Source organism: Mustela erminea, chromosome 7 (assembly GCF_009829155.1).
Source record: "Mustela erminea isolate mMusErm1 chromosome 7, mMusErm1.Pri, whole genome shotgun sequence".
Taxonomy (NCBI): Eukaryota; Metazoa; Chordata; class Mammalia; order Carnivora; family Mustelidae; genus Mustela; species Mustela erminea.
The window spans coordinates 23836226-23857914 of record NC_045620.1 but is presented as its reverse complement, the minus strand read 5'-3'; the positions used below and the strand labels follow the sequence as shown (position 1 = coordinate 23857914).

Sequence of the window (21689 nt, the reverse complement as noted above, 5' to 3'; positions counted from 1 at the left end):
TCGCTACTGGATTCTCTTTACATCCAGACGCCCCTGGAGGAGCACATCCTTCCCTAATGGAGAGAGGCTACAGTGGAATGAAAAACTGGACTTAAGATTATCTGGGTTGAATTGAGGAACCTCCCAGGAATGTGACCTTAAGCCAGTCAAATGAAATTTCCTCAATACTAGAAAGTTTACTGACAGACTTGTTCCTCTCCCCTAACAAGGGCCTAAATAATTCGTTCCTTGCTGATAAATTGCTTTTTTTTTTTTTTTTAAGATTTTATTTATTTATTTGACAGAGATCACAAGTAGGCAGAGAGAGGAGGAAGCAGGCTCCCCGCTGAGCAGAGAGCCCAATGCGGGACTCGATTCCAGGACCCTGAGATCGTGACCAGAGCAGAAGGCAGAGGCCTAACCCACCCAGGCGCCCCAAATTGCTTTTCTTTTTTATGCCCCCATCTGTAAAAGCCTTTGTATAGCTCAGTAGAGCTTCCCTCTATTTACTTAGATGCCGGATTCATCACTCGTGTTTATAAAGCCAGAGCTTCGAAATTTTTGTTTTCTAACAAAGGCAAAAGAACAAAAAATAGGACAAGAGGAAGGCTCCCCCCTTTTAAGAGTGAGAAAATAAGGGAACACAAAGATGTAAAGTGGTTTCTTCAAGGTAACCCAGAAATGAGGCTGAACTCAGAGTCCTAAACCGCCATACTTCCAAGCTAGCCCTGTCCACTCCATCTGAGAATCTGCCTGGAATATTCCCAAAGTGTTCGCTCTAGTGACCCCAGAGACGCATGACTCCGGTCCCACTACCCGACTTTACTGTGCTTTGGGTGCATTTTGGCACCGCGCCTCATTTTTGCCTTAATGAGGGTGCAAAAGGGGTCTCAGCAACCCCCCACCTCGCCTTCGTATTCGCCCACTACCGTCCACCCAGGACTTCCAGAGCCAACTCAGACCTCGATTGAGTTGAAATCCTCTTCTGACACCACTAACAAGCATCTTTCGGCACAGAAGGAGTTGTGAATTTCCCACAGCTGAAGAGCTCCTCTGCTTTTCACTTTCGGACAGCGCCTGGTAAATTCCCTACAAGCCCTGAGGAGGCTAAGACCCGCCTGTCCGCTCGTGCTATACTCGCTCCTGATAGGCTGCCAGAGCTGTCCGTCTTGACAGGGTGTGTGCGCAGGCGCGGACAGGCACCGGGACTGGATAGAGTGCCGGCGTCGCGGAGCTACCCGTCCGTTTAGAGATGGTGAGTGTCTGCCTGGAGCTCGCGGCTAGCGGCCCGAAGATGGCCGAGCACAGCCGCCCACCACCCTGCGCCTGGCCTTCCATCCTCCGGAGGTGTCTCAGAGTGCCGGCCTGGGAATCCGCGGGGCTGGGCGTGGTTGGGCCGGAGCTGACCGGAGGGCGGAACCCGGGCGGCGCAGGCCTCTATACCCGGATTGAGGGGACAGCGGGGACCGAGGTGGGGCCCCCGGATCCCGCTGCCCCTTGCCCGGAAGCAGGAACTCGGGCCTCGGCGAGGGTCTGACGGAGATGCGGAGGCCGGTCCACAGGCTCCTGCATCCTAGCGAACCGGGCCTTGTTGCGCGATAACAATAATGGTAATGTTTCCTGGGAGCTTTATTTGTGTCAGTCACTGCTAAGCGCTTTCCGTACCTTGGCTCTCCTCACCCCAGCTCTTTGAGGTAGGTGCAACCATTATCCCCATTTGACATACGTGGAGTCTGAAGCCGAGTCAAATTAAATGCCTGGCCTCAGGAAATGGCGGAGGTTGATTTGAACCCAGGAAGCTTGACTGACGCCTTTCTGTTCCTGTGGTTCTTTCGAGCGTCTGGAACTTGGTGCATGAATCAGAAATTGGGGGGATCCACCCTTGGGCATCCCAAAGCCTTGCTGGCAGGAACTTTATGTCTTTGGCTCTTTATGCCTTTGTAGGTTTGTTTTCCCGTGGTTTTTATCCTGCCTACTTGTAGAAAGCTTGAAGAGACTTCTGAAATGTTAAGGCCAAAATCTCATTTTAAAATGTAAAGCCCACAATAAAAATGGCAAAGGAAAAAGGGACAGTGCCATGACCTAGAGGCAAACATTTGTAATTAGAAGACATAGCCTAATCTTTCTGTCCTCAGTTTTCACTTTATATACTTTAGTTCCTATTGAATGTACAGTTGTGGACTCTGCTTTTTTCATTTATTATTACACCACAAAGAATGTGTTAACATCACTAAAAACATGTAGTAATTACTTCGAGTATATGTAACCTCATCTTTCACATCACTTTTTTTTTTTAATTGATTTTATTCATTTGACAGAGATCACAAGTAGGCACAGAAGCAGGCAGAGAGAGAGGTAGAAGCAGGCTCCCCGCTGAGCAGAGAGCCAGATACGGGGCTCAATCCCAGGACTCTGGGATCATGACCCAAGCTGAAGGCAGAGGTTTTAACCCACTGAGCCACCCAGGCGCCCCTCACATAACTTTTTAAAGTGTAAAAAAAAAGTAACCTGCACACAGTAAGAAAAAATAATCTGAAAGGATCTGACTGAAAAATAAATCTCCCACCCCTGATTCCCAGCTCAGTCACCAGAGTTGAAAGTTAGTTTCTTATACCTCTACATGCAAATACAGTTATGTGTATGCTCCCTCATCTTCTGACACAAATGGTAGCTTACTGAAACCAGTACCATTATACTGTGTTTTTACTTATAAAAGCAGAACATATTTAGATGCACATTTTAAACAATTCAAGCAGTTTCAAAGTAATGTAGAAAGTGCATGTGGTCCCCATGTCACTCCCCTATGATAAATGACTGTTGGCAGTTGGGTGTGTTTCCTCCTGCATTTGATTAGTGCATAAGCACATTCACATATAAGCTGTTTATTACATGACACTAGAACATTTATATTTCTAGGTATTAAGTTTACTTTAGGCTATACATAGGAAGAGATATCTCTTTCTAGAGCTTACTCTAGTCACCTAAAAATACCAAACATTTTTCCATGGCAGTATATACAAATCTTCATTCTTTTTAAGGACTGTATAATATTCCATTGCAGTAAATACATTTAGGTGACTTACAGTTTTTCATTCTAGACAGTGCTGCAGTGACTATTGTCTTTTTTTTTTTTTTTTAAGATTTATTTATTTGAGAGAGAGAATGCAAGTGAGGGGAAGGGGCAGAGGGAGAGAGAATTCTCAAGTAGACCCCACTCAGCATAGAGCTGGATTCTGGTCTCCATCCCAGGGCCCTGAGATAATGACATGACCCGAAATCAAGAGTCAGACACTTTTACTGAGTCACCCAGGCACCCCTGCAGTTAACTGTTGTCTGTGTGTGTGTGTGTGTTCATGCTAGTGTCTATGTAGGATAAAGGGTGGATTCCTAGAAGTGTTACTTCTGGCATGCATATTTTACAGTTTGGTAGAAACTGCCAGATTGACCTTCAGAATGGTGATATAAAAATCATCCATAACACTGTCTAGTTTTACTTCACCACAAAACTATTTCCTTTTTTTTTTTTAAGATTTTATTTATTTATTTATTTGGCAGAGAGAGATCAAAAGTAGGCAGAGGGGGAGGGGGAAGCAGGTTCCCTGCTGAGCAGAGAGCCCAATGCGGGGCCTGATCCCAGGACCCCAAGATCATGACCTAAGCCAAAGGCAGAGGTTTTAACCTACTGAGCCACCCAGGCGCCCCTACACAAAACTATTCTCATCTGATGATAGCTACATCATCTTTGTGATCTGTCATTTTTAATGACTACATAATAGTAAAATAGCTGTACCATAATTTGCGAAGCCATTCCCCTGGTGTACATTTGGGTTGCTTCTAGTTCTTCATTAGTTGAGATAATGCTGTGATGAGTACTTCTGTATGTGTAGAATTTATTTTTCTTTTTTTAAAAAATTATTAGATTATTTCCTTAGGAAAAATCCTCAGGGAAAAAAACTTCTGAGGCCAAGGGACCAAAACTTACTGGTCTTGCAGTAGTGTTGTCCTTGTCACTTTCCCAAAAGGTCGAATTGCCTTTGTACCAGCTTTGCCATAACTGCTAGATTTAAAATCACTTCATCATTGCTACAATTTTTCATTTTTTAAGGAATGAAATGAAATGTCTCTTATTTTTCAGGAAACTGTGAACATTTTTCTATATGTTTGTAATTTCTCTTAGGTATATTTTCTACTAGTATCTTTTTTGCCCACTTAACTTTTAGACTATTTTTCTTTTTTTTTTTTAAGATTTTATTTATTTGAGAGAGAAGGTGAAAGAGAGCAAGAGATCATGAGTAGGAGGGAAGGGTAGAGGGAGAAGTAAACTCTCCACTGAACAGGAAGCCTGATGCATGCCTCCATCCCAGGACCGTGGGATCATGACCTGACCTGAAGGCAGATGCTTAACCGACTGAGCCACCTGGGTGCCTCCAGACTTTATTTTTCTTAATCATTTTGTGTCATGTTTTGGAATTACTCTTTTGTTATATTAGATGCATATTTTTTTTGTTGTTTTGATTCATTTTTGTTTTATACAAAGTATAATGTTTATGCTTAGGAGTCAGATTGGTCAGTTTCTTTGCGAATCATTTGCTTCTGATGATTATTCCCCTTATGCTGAACCAATAAATAATCCTGCTTATACTGCTACTTGTTTTTCCATCTGTCAGCAGCATGTACCTGGGAACTGAAGAACCCGAAAGGCTTGTTTCTTGCCTGATGCAGACACCATGTTAGTGTTACCTACAACCCAGAATGCAGAATATACCAGTTGGGCTCTCTCTAGGAGCAGGACAGGAAGTTGGAGATGTGAGCCAACCCTGGGGGACTGCATATCCACTCAGGCAGATCTGGGACCAGTTGGCTAGCTCGGCAGGAACGACAAACGTTGATCTAGAGCTGGCAATACTTGGATGCCTGCCTAGGACTGTCCTTTCCTATCTGTAAATGTCCCTGTTGCTACTTGTGGCTTTTTGGTAACATTAGTTTTTCTTCTTGGCTCTTTTAGGGCTGAACTTGAGGTTTGTTTAAAGCAGTTTCTCCTGAACCCAGATCAGTAGCTGGTGCTCTGCTCTCCTGGAGACCCCTCTCTAGACCTCATGATCCCCAACTCATCCAGGCCTAGCCCCATCCTATGGGGTGGGATCATGTTGGAAAAGACTATTCTCTAGTCTTACAGAAAACTATTTTTATTATATTTAATTATATACTTGACCAAAGTCTAATATTTCTAACATACAAAAGTTTTTTAAAATCAGTAGATATGTGGAAAAATCTAAAGACTTAAAAATGAGAGATGTAGGGGCGCCTGGGTGGCTCAGTGGGTTAAGCCTCTGCCTTCGGCTCAGGTCATGATCTCAGGGTCCTGGGATCGAGTCCCGCATCGGGCTCTCTGCTGAGTGGAGAGCCTGCTTTCCTCTCTCTCTCTCTCTGCCTGTCTCTCTGTCTACTTGTGCTCTCTCTCTGTCAAATAAATAAATAAAATCTTAAAAAAAAAATTAAAAAATGAGAGATGTAAACAATGTTTCATTTCAATTTCACTGATAAGTCTTAAAGAAATGTTGACTTTCTGTTACATGATTTTCACCTATCAAAAAACATTGGCACTAGCCCTCTCCATTCTTTAAACATGCCAAACTTGTTTCCACTTCACTGCCTTTGCTTTCAGTCCTTTGCCTGGAGTGCTTTCTTTCTCCTAATTTAGTTCTTTGCTTGAAGATTACAGCCTCAGGTGTTCCAGACCACACTAGCTAAAGGATATTCCTCTGCCCCCAGCCCTGTCCCTGTACCCTTCAAGAATCATGGTTACTTGTTTTTTGAATGTGTTTTCACCATCAGCCATCAAAAAAATAAATAAATAAATAAATAGAAAGAAAGAAAGAAATATCTTGGGGCACCTGGGTGGCTCAGTCAGTTAAGCGCCTGCTTTCAGCTCAGGTCATGATTCCAGTGTTCTGGAATCAAACACATCTGAGCAGGAAGCCTGCTACTCCCTCTTCCTCTGCCCCTCTGCTTCTGCTTTCTCTCTCTCTCTCTCTCTCTCTCTCACACACACACACACACACACACACACACACTTGTGCTTATTCTTTCTCAATTTAATAAACAAAAATCTTAAAAAAGAAAAATGAATGTCTCTTCACCAGAATGTTAGCTCCCCACGGCAGGGACCTCATCACTTGTGATCAGAGGCATATTCATCTCTTCTTTTGACCTGCTGTGTGTCTTTAGGCAAAACTTCTCATTTCTGAATCTCCATTTCCTCATTGTAAAATGGAGATCCTACTAACCATGGAAGGTTCAAATGAGAGAGAGGTGTCTGAAAACATTCATCCCAATATCTGACTTATAGCAGGTATTGAGCAGGTTAATGTATAACTGTATATCCTCCCTTTCTTGTGTGTGTTTTCTTTAAGCAGCCAAGTCTTGGTCGAGGTTAAATATAGGATCACCTAAACCCTAGCTCTTTTTTACCCTGGGTACTGTAAGGCCTTGGCCCCTCCCCCCCTACTTGAAAAGGTTGATTTTTGTAAAACATCGTTGTAGAAATGCTTTTTATTTGTTCCTTAAGTATTTACTGAGTCTATACTGTGCCAGGTAGTGGGGCTCTAAAGTTGTGGTTCTTGTTCCTGGGGTGCTTTGGGTCTAGAGCAAAACAGATAGTTACATCCCAATGTATGTGCTGTGAAGGCAGGGTGAAGGGTACCCAGGAGAGGGGAGAAGGTCTCCCACAGAAGACTCATGGGCTGCATCCAAAGAGTCGGGAATTAGTTACATCAAGCAGTGAGTGCAGGAGTGAAGGTTGCTTCCTTCAGAGGGAGCAGTACTTGTCCCGACGGCTCCGGCAGGCTGTGCTTGCCCCCTACAGTCTCTTCTCCACAGAGCAACCAGACCCATTGTTTTTGAAACATCAGATCTTGTCACTCCTCACCTCAAAACGTGCTAGTGGCTCCCCATATCATCCCCATTAAAAACCAAAGTCATTGCTGTGGTCTACCAGACCCACTGAAATCTAATCTGACCCTGGCCACCTCTGTCATCTGGCCGCCTGCTGCTCACTGCACTTCAACCACACTGGCTCCTTTGAGCCCTGAAATATGTTAACCTTGGGGCTCTTGTACTTGCTCTTTATGCGGTTTGGAATGCTCTCTTTAGAAATCCACGTTAGCTCCCTCATTTTCTTCATTCAGATGTCTACAGCTATCACCTTGGTGAGGTCTTCTCTGACCACCTTATTTAAAATTGCCTGCCTGGGTGGCTCAGTTGGTTAGGCCTCTGCCTTCAGCTCAGGCCATGGTCTCAGGGTCCTGGGATTGAACCCAACGTCGGGCTCCTGCTCAGCCTGGAGTCTGTTTCTCCCTCTGCCCCTCCTCCAACTTGTGCACACATTTTCTCTCTCTCTCAAATAAATAAACTATTTTTAAAAGAATTGCCATCAGCCCCTTAATTCCAGATACCACTTCCCTACTGTATCTGACTTTATATTTTACTTGTTTAATGTCTGCCCCTTCCCCTAGGTCAGCTTCATGAGGGCAAGGGGTTTGGTTTTTTTTGGTTTTTTTTTTTTTTAGATTTTGTTCAGTATAGCAGCCTCAGGCCTAAAACAATGTCTGGCATATAGAAGGCATCCATATACCTGACATAGGGCTGAAATGAATAGGAGTTAAGAAGTATTCATCTCTTTCATTTCAGCTCCACTTCTAGCCTCCAGGGAATATTTCAGACCTCTATTCTGACACCTTTGGTTTTAGCTTTCTTTCTCTTCCCTAGGTTGATTAAACATTGAGCTGTCAATGTTGAGCATGTCAGAGCCCTACAGTGTCCCCATATTAGAGATCTCTTTCTTGGATACACAGAGAAGGGTTAAAAAAAATGTTTGGGTTTGGTGGATTTTTTTTTTTTTTTCAGTTTGTTCATTTATTTTAGAGAGAGAGAGAGCACGAGTTAGGGGAGGAGGAAAGGAAGAGGGAGAAAATCTCAAGCAGCTCTGTGTTAACTTACGGAGCCTGGCGCAGGGCTCAGTCCCATGACCCTGAGATCATGACCTAAACCAAAACCAAGAGGCAGATGTTTAACCAACTGAGCTAACCAGGCACCCCAAAAAAAGTCTTTAATTTTATTTTTTTTTAAGATTTTATTTATTTATTTGACAGATCATAAGTAGGCAGAGAGGCAGGCAGAGAGAAAGGGAAGCAGACCCCTCCCTGAGCAGAGAGCCTGTGATGGGGCTTAATCCCAGGACACCAGGATCATGACCTGAGCTGAAGGCAGAGGCTTTAACCCACTGAGCCACCCAGACGCCCCCCCAAAGATGTTTTTAAATAGAAACAATGTAATGGAGTAAAAAGAGGCTGTTTTGGAAAAGAAAAAAAAAAAAAGAAAAGAAAATCTTATCTACAATTCCCTGCGTTCAATGTGGCTTTTATTTTTTTCAGAGTCCTAGCTTGCTTGTTTTCACGTGGGTGCCCTCATCAAGCACTTTATTTTTGCATTTAGCTGTTTTCACTTAATGTTATATCATGAACTTTTTGTGGTGATATATTCTGATTACCATTGTTAATATGTATATTATATTCCTATGAAGAGACAGTCTATAATTGAATTGACTTTTCTCCTAATTATTGGGCACTTTGGGCTCTTTCTGTATTTTGCAACTGCAGTTGTCACAGCAGCAAACATCTTGCTGTATTCTTCTTTTAAGGTATTTCCTTAGGATGAGTTTCAGGAAAGTTACCAGGTCAGATCGAGTACTGTGTAAAACTGACCACTATTGTACTTTACCCCCTCCTCTCCAAAATAGCATTTAATAGCAGCTCAGTGAAAGTCTTGAGTGAATTATGACCTCATACATTCATGACCCGCTGTATTATACTCCCGTCCACAGAGCTAGCCCTGTCCTTTTACTCAGTCTCCAGATTTATGACGTGTTAGGCTATTTGCCATCTCATAGGAGGAACTTGTTTGCTCTTCTCTCCAGCATTTCAGTATTCTTATATCATTGGGGAGTGGGTGGTAGTGACTGGATTGTCAGCTTTTTTCCCACTAGAAAAACAATAATTCATTGTGCTCTCTCCATCACTGTTTAGAAGCTCCTCCCCTCCAGGCCAACTCATTAGCCCTAGGGGGTGGGGAACTACTTCCTTTAGGTTGGTTGATGGCATCTGTTTTGAACATAGTCTGACTCACCCTTTGAGTAGCTTCTGCCTGGATTCTGGGCTGGTCTGGAAGGGGCCTCCTAAGAACAAGCACACTTTAAGGCCAGTTTCCATCCACAGAGTTAGGCCTAGTTCAGTTAAGAAGCTTTTTATTGAGCACCTGTTGTGCAGAGCATTGTAGAAACTCTTTAAGTAAACCAGTACCTAATGCGTTCCTAGAGAGGTACAGTCCAAGAGTTTGGGGAGTCAGAACTGGGCAAAGACTCCAGAGTTGGGGATCAGTAAAAGCTTCGTGGAAGAGGTAATGCCTTAAATGGCCTAGAAGAATTTATTGGGTTTCCTTGTTAGGGTAAAAAAGATTTGGGGATAAGGAGGTATAGGTGTGAAGATGGAGAGTTGAAGGAAGGGTAGAAGAGATGGCAGTGATAACATAAAAGGCCTGGCATGATAGGGTGAGGGCCCAAATGCCATGTGCTAGTTTCTGGAGAATCAGGATTAATGAGCCCCTTCCCCAGACACATTTTCTGTGTCTATGTACCATGTGTCACACTGTCTCAGATGCTAGCTTACTAAGTCACCGAGTTTATCCTCATGGAGTCATTTTCTTCCTTTGGAATATTTTCATTTGTGCTGTTTGGCCCACGAATGACAACTTGGTCTCCTTCCTAGTGGACACCACTGTTTGGGTTTTTTCAAATCATCGGAGTCTGGTTCCCCCAGTGTCCCAAATATGAGAGTCATGGATTTGTCTGTTCTCCCAAGAACGGTATTTATATTCTGCTCCCAAATAGCTAAGCCGGGAGGGGTAATAGTGCCTAGTGGGCAAAGAGCCAGGAGTAGCCACACCCCATGCCAGGGTTTGTAACAGATGGTTTAAACCCTAGGGATGACCTAGGGACCACTCCAAACAGGCGTGGGGAGCTTTGAGGAGGTGCCATGTGCCTGGGTGTTACTTGTTTGTTATTGGAAGACAAGTATGTGATTAATCTGCCAGGAGTGTGAGGGAGTCAGTCCACTCTTCCTGGCCCCTCCTAACCTGGGTCTTGTTCTCTCTGGCAGGCAGAGGTGGAGGAGACACTGAAGCGACTTCAGAGCCAGAAGGGAGTACAGGGCATCATCGTGGTGAACACAGAAGGTACACCCTCCTTTTGGCCATGACCTGCTCATAGGCAGACCCCAAGGAAACAGCCCAAACTTAGCATGACACTTATTATTTACTAAGCCCCTTCATGTGCAGAATCTAATTTGTATCCTCTTTTAAGCACTTCCAGTGTCCTAGCACTATTACTGGAATTCCAAAGTTTAAAAAAGGAAAAATTCACTCAATTCCACTGCCCTGACAGATCATACTTTTGACTATGCCATGATTTTCTAGCCCTTGCCGAGGTATATCTTTTCTTGGTCATAATTATTATAGTTGTTATTCTTTTGCATATGTTTGCTCATGAGCTTGTTTTCTGGCTTTTTTTGTCATGATTTACATAAGCAAAATTTTTAATTGCCAGTACAATGTTTATCAGCCATCCACCATTTATATGGTTTCTAATTTTTTTTTTTTTTTTTAAGTAAACTCTACACCCAGCCTAGGGCTCAAACCCACAACCCTGAAATCAAGAGTTGCACAATTTACCCACTGAGCCAGGCCAGGTGCCCCTGTTGCTATTTTTTCGCTAGATAATACTCTGGTCAACTTTTTTTTTTTTTTTTTTTTTTTTTAAGATTTATTTATTTATTTGACAGACAGAAATCACAAGGAGGCAGAGAGGCAGGCAGAGAGAGAGGAGGAAGCAGGCTCCCCACCGAGCAGAGAGCCCGATGCGGGACTCGATCCCAGGACCCTGGGATCATGACCTGAGCCGAAGGCAGAGGCTTTAACCCACTGAGCCACCCAGGCGTCCCAATACTCTGGTCAGCTTCTTAATGCCTATAGCTTTTTCCTCCTTTGGGGCGGCAGCGGGGGCAGGGGTTGTTCAGAGTGCAGAGGGCGAAAGAGAATTCTAAGCAGATTCCATGCCCAGCACTGAGCCCATTGGGGCCTTGATCTCACAAACCTGAGATCATGACCTCAGCTGAAATCAACAGTTGGATGCTTAACTGACTGAGTTACCCAGGCGCCTCTCCCTCCTTTTCTATACATTATTTCATCAACTAGAAGAGTACGGATACTAATATTCCCAAACTGCAGTAGACATGGTGAAGAAAAGAACTAACATTTATCAAGCACTTGTTCTGTGCCAGGCTGCAAGCCATTGCTTTACAAACATTTTGTTTCATTTATTCCATAAAGCAGCCCTGTTGTCTCCATTTTGCAGTAGAGAGAACAGAGTCTAGAAATTTAATTGATTTTCCTGCCATTATAGAACCAAGATTGCAGGGGCGCCTGGGTGGCTCAGTGGGTTAACCTTCTGCCTCTGGCTCAGGTCATGATCTCAGGGTCATGGGATCCAGCCCCGCATTGGGATCTCTGCTCAGCAGGGAGCCTGCTTCCCCCCTCTCTCTCTGCCTACCTCTCTGCCTACTTGTGATCTCTCTCTCTCTCTGTGTCAAATAAAGAAATAAAATCTTAAAAAAAAAACAACATTTCATGCTAAGTCTGTCTGAATGCACTTGTGCTCTCTCCCACACTGTACTATGAAGAAACAGAGAGTAGCTGCTGGTCTGTAGCCCAGTCGATGCTTAGGGTCACCCAGCCGGCCTCCCCCATTCTCTAGTGCAGTGCATTTAGTGAACTCTGATTTAAGAGCTCTGTGTGTATGTGATGTCATTCTAGCCCTTGTTTTTAGAAAGGCAGACTTCTCAATAATTCCTACTTATAGAGCATAATGAAAGTCATCAAGGGTGAAAAAGTTGAAGTGACATGTCCTTAGTTAGAATGTTATTTTCCAAGTTGTCCGACTCCGGCCAGCCCAAATCTAGGCAGCGCATAGCGCATGCTCCCCAGCTTTGTCAGACTCTAATTATGCCATGTGGTCAAAGCAGGCAACAGGTTTGGGGTCCTCAGGACACTGTGGAGGCAGGAGCAAGTTCCAGCTGGGGTCTGCCACTGCTCAGCTAGAGGGCCTGGGGCTTCCTCTTCCCTTCTTCAGACCTCAGCTGCCATAAGTGGAGTGATTGATCTGGGTAATCTCTTTTAGCTGCTTCTTACTCCAAGATCTGAAAGACTATTTGTATATCTCCTAGAGAGACTATCTTCTCAGACTGGGCATTTTTTCACCCCAAATGGGGGAGGATTAGGCCTCCATCAGTATTTGGAAGTCACAGGCTTCAGTTTTGCTTTAAAACTGCCCCCAAACTTGAGCTTTTTCATTAGAATATAGCACCAACTGCTTACCTTTTGGATACTGATGGGCACTTCTTTTTTATACACTAATGTGGCAGTATTGCCCAGTGGGTAAGAATATAGAATGTGGAACCAGACTGCCTAGGTTTGAATCCTGGCTCTATTTAATTTTTATCAGCTGTGTGATCTTAGGCTAGTCACTTAACGTCTCTGTTCCAGTTTCCTTTTAAGGAAAGCTTTTAGAACAGTACCTGATGTAACTGCCATATAAATGCTAAAATTATTGCAAGTATTTATTTTTAATTTGTATCCCACTACAGAGCTCCCACTTTCGTCTCTCATTTACATTTCACACCATGACCCTGCAAGGCAGGAGTATTGCCCATTTTTCAATTTTAGTATATGTGCTGCTGAAGCGAGCACTGCCCATTTTTCGATGAGAAACCCAGGGCTGAGAGAAATTAGGTGACGTGTTCAAGGTCACCCACTTCTGGCTGTCGGTCGTCAGAACTCACTGCTCTATAGGGCCTTTAAGCTCTCTGGAAGCTTCCATGAAGGATGATTAGGGATTCCTATTAGCCCCTCTAGGGCTTTCATACCCAAATGATTCAGCTCAGCTGCCTTTTCCTGCAGGATGCATTTCCTAACCACTCCAGCCCCGAGTGACTGCTTTTGCTCCTGAACTAATGACATACCCTTATCCCAGTCACTTACCAACCACCTGCCACTGCCTTTTGCCATCTTTGCCTTGGCCAAATTTAAATGATGTTTCATAGTAAAAATGTGAATTTTAAGTGGAATTACCAAGAACTTAAGGACTACTCCATTCCATTTGTACCTCTTCAGACCCCTTCCATCTTGTGTTGTACCCACATGGGGCAACATAAAAGACTCAACTTGTAAGCTTCAAGGGCAGAGATTTGTCTCTTGTGTTCACTGCTGTATCCCTAGCACCTAGAACAATGTTGAAACGTAGTGGGTGCTTAACAAATACAGTAGTCCCCCCTTATCCATGGGGGGTACATTCCAAAACCCCCAGTGAATGCCTGAAAACAGGATAGTACTCAACCCTATGTGTACTGTGGTTTTTCCTATATGTACATACTTATGATAAAGTTAAATTTATAAATAAAGCACAAGAAGAGATGAAGAACAAAACTAATAATAAAACAATTATGACAATATACTATAATAAAAGTTATGTGAATGTGGTCTCTCAAAATACATTATATGGTATTCACCCTTCTTGTAATGACGTGCAATCCTAAAATTTCCTATGTGATGAAATGAAGTCAGGTGAATGACCTAGGCATTGTGAGGCAACAGTAGGCTACTGTTGACCTGATCAAGAGAATCATCTGCTTCCACACCAGAGTTGATGCAGGTAACTGAAGCCATGGAAAGTGAAACCACAGATAACGTGGGAGATTACTGCCTCTGTTAAATATTGTTAATGTTTTTTACTGTTGATGATGAATCTGGGTTTGGTGGGAGCACCTGGCTGTACAACCTTGGTCTTGATGGATCTAAGCTCCAAGTTAGAAATCAAGCTCCCTAGTAATCAGCTACTTCTGCAGGCTGCACAGTCCACATTTGTGAAGGCACAAGCTTGGAGGAGGTGACCTAATTGTTTGGCTATCTGTGTGGTGTCCCCAGCTCTGACATCCTGTGAATCTGGACTTGATCTCTTGTCCTTATTTGAAATGCTCTCCGGTTTTGGTCCCTGTCCCACCTCCTCACTACTTCAGTGTTTCTTTTTTTTTTGCTTTTTAAAGTGAGCTGACAAGTGTTAAGCTTCTGGTCTCATTTGTACACCTGTCACTTAGTAGAAATGTGATTAGACTCACGACAGTATTTGAACTGCTGAAGGAGCCCTTGAGAGCACTTATTTATCATCTGCAATAAATGCTTAGTGAAGTCTCTTTTTTTTTTTTTTTTTTAAAGGTTTTATTTATTTGACAGAGAGAGATCACAAGTAGGCAGAGAGGCAGGCAGAGAGAGAGAGAGGAGGAGGAAGCAGGCTCCCTGCTAAGCAGAGAGCCCGATGTGGGACTCGATCCCAGGACCCTGAGATCATGACCTGAGCCGAAGGCAGCAGTGAAGTCTCTTTAAGGACAATGGTGAGCACATCAGACCTAGTCCTGCTCACTTCCATAATGGTGTGATATCAAACTCCAGAGGAAACAGCTCTGAAGGAAAATTGTGTGGGTGGTAGAGTGGGGGCATTGACCACATCTGGAGGTGGGTAGATCCACCAGAAAATGGACACCTGAGGGACCAGTGGGAATTATGAGAGAATCGGGAAGGAAGGAAAGTCCCAGGCAGAGGGACCTGAGAGAAGATGGCCTTGTGGTATGGAAGAAGAGAAGGTTAAGAGTTTTGATCATCCAGACTTCGCCAGGCCTTGACATTGGCCCCTCAAGTTACCTGGGGGATGGAATTTATTTTGTACTGATGTTGGTAACAAGCCAACATTACGTTTATACTCTTGCTAAACATTCTTAAATGGATTAGCTGTATTTAATCCTCACAGCACAAGCATTATTTTACAGATGAAGAAACAGAGGCTTGAGAGGTTAACTCACTTGTGTAAGGCCACATAGCCACCCCAAGGGTGTAAGCTAGGGTGTAAGTCCAGGTCATCAGATTTCAGAATTCCTACTCAGTCATCACCGTGGCTGCTCATACTGCCATCCTTAGGAAGATTCTGCTATGGAGTGAAGCTTCAGGGGGCCCTGGTGGGCACATTGTTGCCATCCAGGACCCAGTAGCAGCCCTAGTGACCTAGTTGTCTTGTCGCTTAAAGGCACTAGTCTGTCTTCATGACTTCACTTGACTCAGAACAGCCTCTGGCTCAGCTGCTTCTCTTACTGTTAAGTCCTCTTTTGCCCACACTCATGTTCCTATGCCCTAAGAAGACAAGATTGGGCCAGTTTCTTGCCACCTGTGAGTAGGCCTGAGGGTGATTGCCTTTGGCCAGTCCTTAAGCTGGTCACTTGTGGGCCAGACCAGCAGGGTCATGGGCCCCCATATCTGGCCACTTATGTGTGATGAGTCATTTGTGCCACATTTATCACAAATACCTGTCAGCGTTGGGCACTTAAGGCTTCCTCCGTGGAACCTTCTGCTGATATGTCACAGTGATTCATAGGCACCTGATGATTAAGTTGTGTCCTGAGTTCGCTCAGGCTGAGCCCCATTTTTCACCTCCATGATGATAGGCACTGACTAGTAAGGGAGGTCCTTTTAATAGTTCATTGAAAGGAAACAATCTTCAAAACAGAAAAGGCTTGGTACACAATGGTGTTCATGGCACAGTAATTAAGTAAAAAAAAAAAAATCCAGCCTATGTCCCAACCATAAAGGAATGATTAATTCTGTGGAATGGCCAGTTGTGGGCTATTTGAAAGCAATAGCAATGCTGTTTACCAGTCTATACACGGACAGAGAAACACACTTTAATTTGAGGGACACGATCATGTGTGTAGATGTGTTTATAACTGGTAGCCTCCCTTGGTAGGAACCTAGAGCAAAGCACCTAGGGATGGTAGTGTCTTGACACAGGCGACCTTTTTTCCTTCTTCCTACTTTTCAGTATTTACAAATTCACAAGAGCTGTCCTCTTTATTCAGGTTCTAAGTATTCTGAAGGACAGTCTCCCCTTTTATTGCTGGAAGCCAGTCAAGACAGTGCAGCCCTGTGGAAGGCGCCCAGCAGTGGAGCCAACAGGCCTGCATTTGAATCCTAGCCCCACTGCTTCTGTGCTGTGTGAAGGCTCAGCGCTTCTGTTGCCTCATTGGCAAGTGAAGATGGTGATTCCACTGCCAGAGTAATTCCAGGGACTAGTGCTGCCATGCTGAAAGTGCTCAGCGCTGTGCCTGCCAAGCCCTCAGTAAATAGTGGCATTGGTTATTAATTGCTGGTCCAGTACTCTTAAGGCTGTGGGGTTGGGAGCTGGGCAGAATGGGGCTCCAGCTCCCTACTCATTCCCTGCTCTCCCCTCAGGCATTCCCATCAAGAGCACCATGGACAACCCCACCACCACACAGTATGCCAACCTCATGCACAACTTCATCTTGAAGGCCCGGAGCACTGTGCGTGAAATTGACCCCCAGAATGACCTCACCTTCCTTCGAATTCGCTCCAAGAAAAATGAAATTATGGTTGCACCAGGTAAGAGGTCTTCCACATTCCTGCTTGGGAGCAGACTGTCCCAGCATATTGTGGGTAGCTTATCGGGACAACTTGGCACATTGGTGTCCCCATAGTTGCCATTGCGAGCCTGAAGAATTGAAGGTACAGAGTTGATTGCCTCACTGCCTAGCTAGTCTCTGGCTGGCATCCCCAACACATACTTATGCACTGTGGCTCTCCTAGGCCACAGAGGGGAATCGTGGTCTCATGGAACATAGAGGAAGGTGTGGTTAGGTCTTCCCAGAAAGGGGGACATTCGAGCTGGATGTAGAAGGCACAGGAAAGAGTGTAACCAAGTTGGAGGGATGGGAAAGCGATGTTTGAAAGAAAAAGAATTCGGTGCTTTGAAACCAAAGCACAAGACAAAAATACCATATGGTCATTTTATCCTTGGAAAAATATTAAATTGCCCACTTCTAAAGTGTAGTCCTGTCTCTCTGGGCCCTGTGTGGCCAGCTTTTCCTCCAGTGTTGGAACAAATTGCTGCTTTTGTTTCTTCTCTTGCAGTGCTTGGCCTGTGTTTACGAGCTGTGTAGGGGGTGTCTGGGTGGCTCAGTGGGTTATGATCTCAAGGTCTGCCTTCAGATCAGGTCATGATCTCAAGGTCCTGGGATCGAGCCCCACATGGGGCTCTGTGCTCAGCAGGGAGCCTGCTTCCCCCTCCCCCCCCCGCCCACCTGCGTCTCTGCCTACTAGTGATCTCTCTCTGTCAAAAAAAATAAATAGGGGTGCCTGGGTGGCTCAGTGGGTTAAAGCCTCTCCCTTCGGCTCAGGTCATGATCTCAGGGTCCTGGGATCGAGCCCAACATCAGGCTCTCTGCTCAGCAGGGAGCCTGCTTCCCCCTCTCTCTCTGCCTGCCTCTCTGACTACTTGTGATCTCTGTCAAATAAATAAATTAAATCTTTTAATAAATAAATAAATAAATAAAATCTTGGGGGGAAAAAAAGCTGTGTAGTACGAACTATACCTGTCTTTAGGTCTTAGGACCATTCGCAGGATGATGAAATGTGCCTCCTGGGAGGAGCCTGCAAGGACTGGGCCACAGAAGGCCACATCAGGGCCGCCTGTCGTGGCCTGCATTACCTCACTCACAGACTGGAGTGAGTGGTGGACAGATTAATTGTCCAGGACTATTTTTATATTATTACTTCTGCTCCTCCCCCTCTCTTTCTTTGGCTGGGCCACAAAGTTCAGTGTGCCTGTGGTGACACAGGTGGGCTGCAGCACAGCTCGTCTAGCCCATCAGAATATGTGTGGGAAGGAATGAGGGTGAGATGTTTGGTCCATTATCGAAGAGGCATCAGACACCAAACTTAGCTGTATGGACTTGACCCTGTGACGGTTTTTAAGCCAGGAGGCAACATGATTGTCTTTGGGGCCCGGATGAAGGAGGGTGATAGGGAGGCTGTGGATGCTGAGTGTCCTTGGACTTGGCAACACAGATGAAGAGGAAGCTGGCGGCAGAATTCTGGGGTCATTTGTTGGGTCACCCACCCCAGTAGCAGGGCAGTGTTGGTTCTCTGCTCAGGCTTGTTCTGACCTTCCTGGCTGCTTAGAAGGATACAAAGGGAAGAACCATTGACCCAGTCACAGGGGCTCACGGTTTCTGGATTTTGTTGCCAGAACTCTTGTGGGCAGGAGCCACTGTCCAGAGCCTCTGAAGCATTAGGACTAGATGGCCTTGGGATTTCCACAGAGCACAAGTCCCACGGGCCTGGCCCCCAGCATAGAACAGGCGTAGTTGCTGCATGTTGAGGTGGGTCCTTATGGTCCTATAATTAGCATCCCACACCACGGGAACAACTTGGAAGAGCCCAGTCCAGGAAGGAAGTCCAGTATCCCTTTCTTCCCACCTAATCTTTCTGGCTAATCAAAGTGAGAAGCTGCTTCCCTGACCACAAATAGCAACAGGTAGTTTCAGACAGTTTGGTCCACTGCATATGTGCCAGTTTTCACCCCATCCTGGCCCAGAACAGCCTGTGCGAAAAGACGTTTTAAGACAGACTTTTGATTTTCATTTGTTAACCTCACTAATACAAAGCCAAGTTAATACAGCATGATCAAGCTTTAACACTCTGCCTCCCACAAAGCACTTGGAGTGATGTTATTGAATTTAGAGCTTGATACTTGGAAGAAAAGACACTAGTATTGCTAATTGTGTCTGTTTTATTGGTGGCTTGTTAATTATTTCTACTTTTATTTGTAAGTGATTTTAACTTACACAGATTGCTTAGCCCTGAAACTCTTAGTCATATAAAATCTGTTTCTTCCTATCTGCAACAGCCTGTCATCACAGGAAGAAGCAAACTTTAGGTTTGAATCCACACACACAAAGCAGACAAGGCCAAGGTCCTGCCGTTTCTCCCCTCTTCAGCAGAGGGCAGACCAGAGGTGTGCGGAGCATCTGGGTCTAACCCAGCCGGCTGCCCAGTCCTGCGTTTTTGCTCTGGCTTGGGCAACCTCTCTGAGCTTCAGTGAGGTGGAAAACACTAGTGTCTGTCTCATGGAGTGATTTACTGAGGTACCATATGAGAAGCGATTGGCCCAGGACTGGGCACATGGGAGCCTTAATAAATGTTTATAGTTTAAGTGGGCCAAGTTTGAAATGCTCTGCTTCTCCAATCTCTACTAAAATAAATGAAAAGCAACCTTAACTTAGTGGCTGTCCCAGAACCTGCAGCATCAGCATTACCTGGGAACTTGTTAAAAATGTAAACTCTTGGGACGCCTGGGTGGCTCAATGGGTTAAAGCCTCTGCCTTCGGCTCAGGTCATGATCCCAGGGTCCTGGGATCGAGCCCCAAATTGGGCTTTCTGCTCAGCAGGGAGTCTGCTTCCCCCTTTCTCTGCCTGCCTCTCTGCCTACTTGTGATCTCTGTCTGTCAAATAAATAAATAAAATCTTAAAAAAAAAAAAAAAGTAAATTCTTTTAACTATACTGTAATTAAAACTAAAAACTTGTTTAGGGGATGCCTGGTTGGCTTAGTAAGAGGAGCATGTGATTCTTGATCTTGGGGCTGTGAGTTTGAGCCCCACATTGGCTGTATCGAGAAATATGTAAATAAATAAATAAATAAACAAAACCTTAAAAGAGTAAATGCAAATTTAAAAATAAAAACTTAATTTTAAAAAACCCAATTTCTTCGGCTGTACTCCAGACCTACTGAATCCAAAGGGCTAGGGGCGGGGCCCAGTAGTGTTTGTTTTGAGCCCAGACCTCTAGGAAATTCATGTGCCCTCTAGTTTGAGAATCACTGCCGTAGGCCATTCATTTAAATTCTCTGAATCTGAGTTTTCCTACCCAGAAAGCAGGCATGATACTCCTACCTCCCTGTTCATATGGTAGCATGAATATTAGAAAAGGGGGGTGCTGCGGGCCGTGGCTGCGGGGTGGGAGGGGCTTCACTTTCCCGGCAGCCACACGGCAGAAGCCACCTTGGGAAGCTTGCAAGTTCATCTTCTGTTTTCCCAACAGTTGGAAGTAGCCTGAGCATTGATGCTTTTTATGTTCCTCTCCCCTTTTATGGTTGGTAATTTTAATTTTAATTTTAATGATTTAATGATTTATTTTTTCGTTTTTCTCTTTTGCAGATAAAGACTATTTCCTGATTGTGATTCAGAATCCAACTGAATAAGCCACTCTCTTGGCTTCCTGCGTCATTCCTTAATTTAATAGCCCCCAAGAATAATAATGTTAATCATGTCAACCGACTGGCAGGTGGAAATCACCTTAGGGCCTCCTTAGAGGATGCGCCAGTGCTCAGTCATCAGAGTCATCCCTCTGCTGGCCGGTCACCCTTGAATTCTTGGGAGGGCCTTCTTTCCTCACGTCCAGATTTCAGAGCAAGAGCTTTGAGCAGCCCACACCCTGCTTCCTTCTGACCTTCAGTTCACTTTATCACCCTTGGAAAAGGCTGTTTTTGTTTAACTAAAAATAACTGAAATGCTTACCCTGCTGTGTGTCTTTAAATACTAGGTTGAAAAAAAGGCCTCTCTCCCTCCCTCTCTTCCTGTGTAATCGCGTGGTCTGAAGGCTGAGCCCCACTGCTGCCTCCAGCCCCCATGGCAGATGGTATTTGCGGTTCAGAGAGGCCTGCTTCCTACTGCACCTGTGGCCACACTTGCTGAGCAGAGTCCGGTTTATGATCGGTATCCTGGTTTCTGGGCCTCTAGTCCCTAGCCACCGCTCTTATCATTTCCCACTCCCGCCAGTGTTTTTGAGAGATTTTTTTTTTTTTTTCTGCTACACTGCACCAGGGATCGGAAAGGAGTGATATTGGTTGAGAACCCAGAATGCACCAGCGTGTTATATACCTTGACTCATATCATCCTCACAGTACCCTGAAGACAGTGTTAAAGTTGTATTAAAGACGAGGAAACAGGTCTAGAGAATGACTTAACCAAAGTTTCACAACTCTGGCAGTCTCTGACTCCAGAAGCTCTTTTTTTTCTGCACCTTCTTCTCGGAATTCCCCAATGGTCCCCTTTATGAGTGAGCTCATAAACAGATAGACATGTGCCTTCCTTCCCTTAGACTCGAGGTAGGTGGTCCCAGAACATAACTGCTACTCTGTGAGGCCGTAGGCCACCTGTCATCCTGTAGCACTCTGGGATTTTTCTCCCAGGAACCTTATGTATTTATTTTTGGTATTAGGTTTTTCTTTTTGTCTTTTGTTTCTTGTTATAGAGGGAAAAGATTCAAAACTTCATTATCCTTCATTCCCCAGAAGTAACCTTTGTCTACAGTGAGTTCTTCCATCTAGCAAAAATACTTCTTGAAATTTTCCAGTGAAGTTTCCTTAATGGTATCCGGGGAGTAAAAGATGCACCCTCGGGAGCGTGGGGGTGTAGTTTATAAGGGCTGAGCAAAATCTTTTCAGAATCTCCCTTTTTAGTGGAAGATAATAGGAGATTTTCCACTCCATAATATATCCATGCTTGTTTTAATATAGCAGTAATACTTTCAAATAATTTTCCCCAAATTACCAAGGAAAACTGATTCTCTGGGAAAACATTGCAGGTTTGCCCTGTCCCAGTGGGCTCAGGAAGCATAGCTGAGGAAGGAGGGATTGTAGGACCAGAGC

The 21689-nt window shown here is 44.6% G+C and overlaps 1 protein-coding gene across 5 annotated transcripts; it reads left to right on the top strand.

Moving 5' to 3' along the window:
• The first annotated feature begins 1126 nt into the window (after positions 1–1126).
• Positions 1127–20555, top strand: DYNLRB1 (dynein light chain roadblock-type 1). Of its 5 annotated transcripts, none has more exons than XM_032350912.1 (4): positions 1127–1234; positions 10191–10266; positions 16417–16584; positions 20197–20555. In XM_032350912.1, exons 1-4 carry the CDS (start codon positions 1232–1234, stop codon positions 20238–20240), a joined length of 291 nt encoding a protein of 96 aa, XP_032206803.1. In that variant the 5' UTR covers positions 1127–1231; the 3' UTR covers positions 20241–20555. The 5 variants fall into 5 exon arrangements, with proteins under 5 accessions (XP_032206803.1, XP_032206807.1, XP_032206806.1 ...); XM_032350915.1 differs by lacking the exon at positions 1127–1234 and adding an exon at positions 1307–1326; XM_032350913.1 differs by lacking the exon at positions 1127–1234 and adding an exon at positions 1425–1589.
• Positions 20556–21689: the final 1134 nt, after the last annotated feature.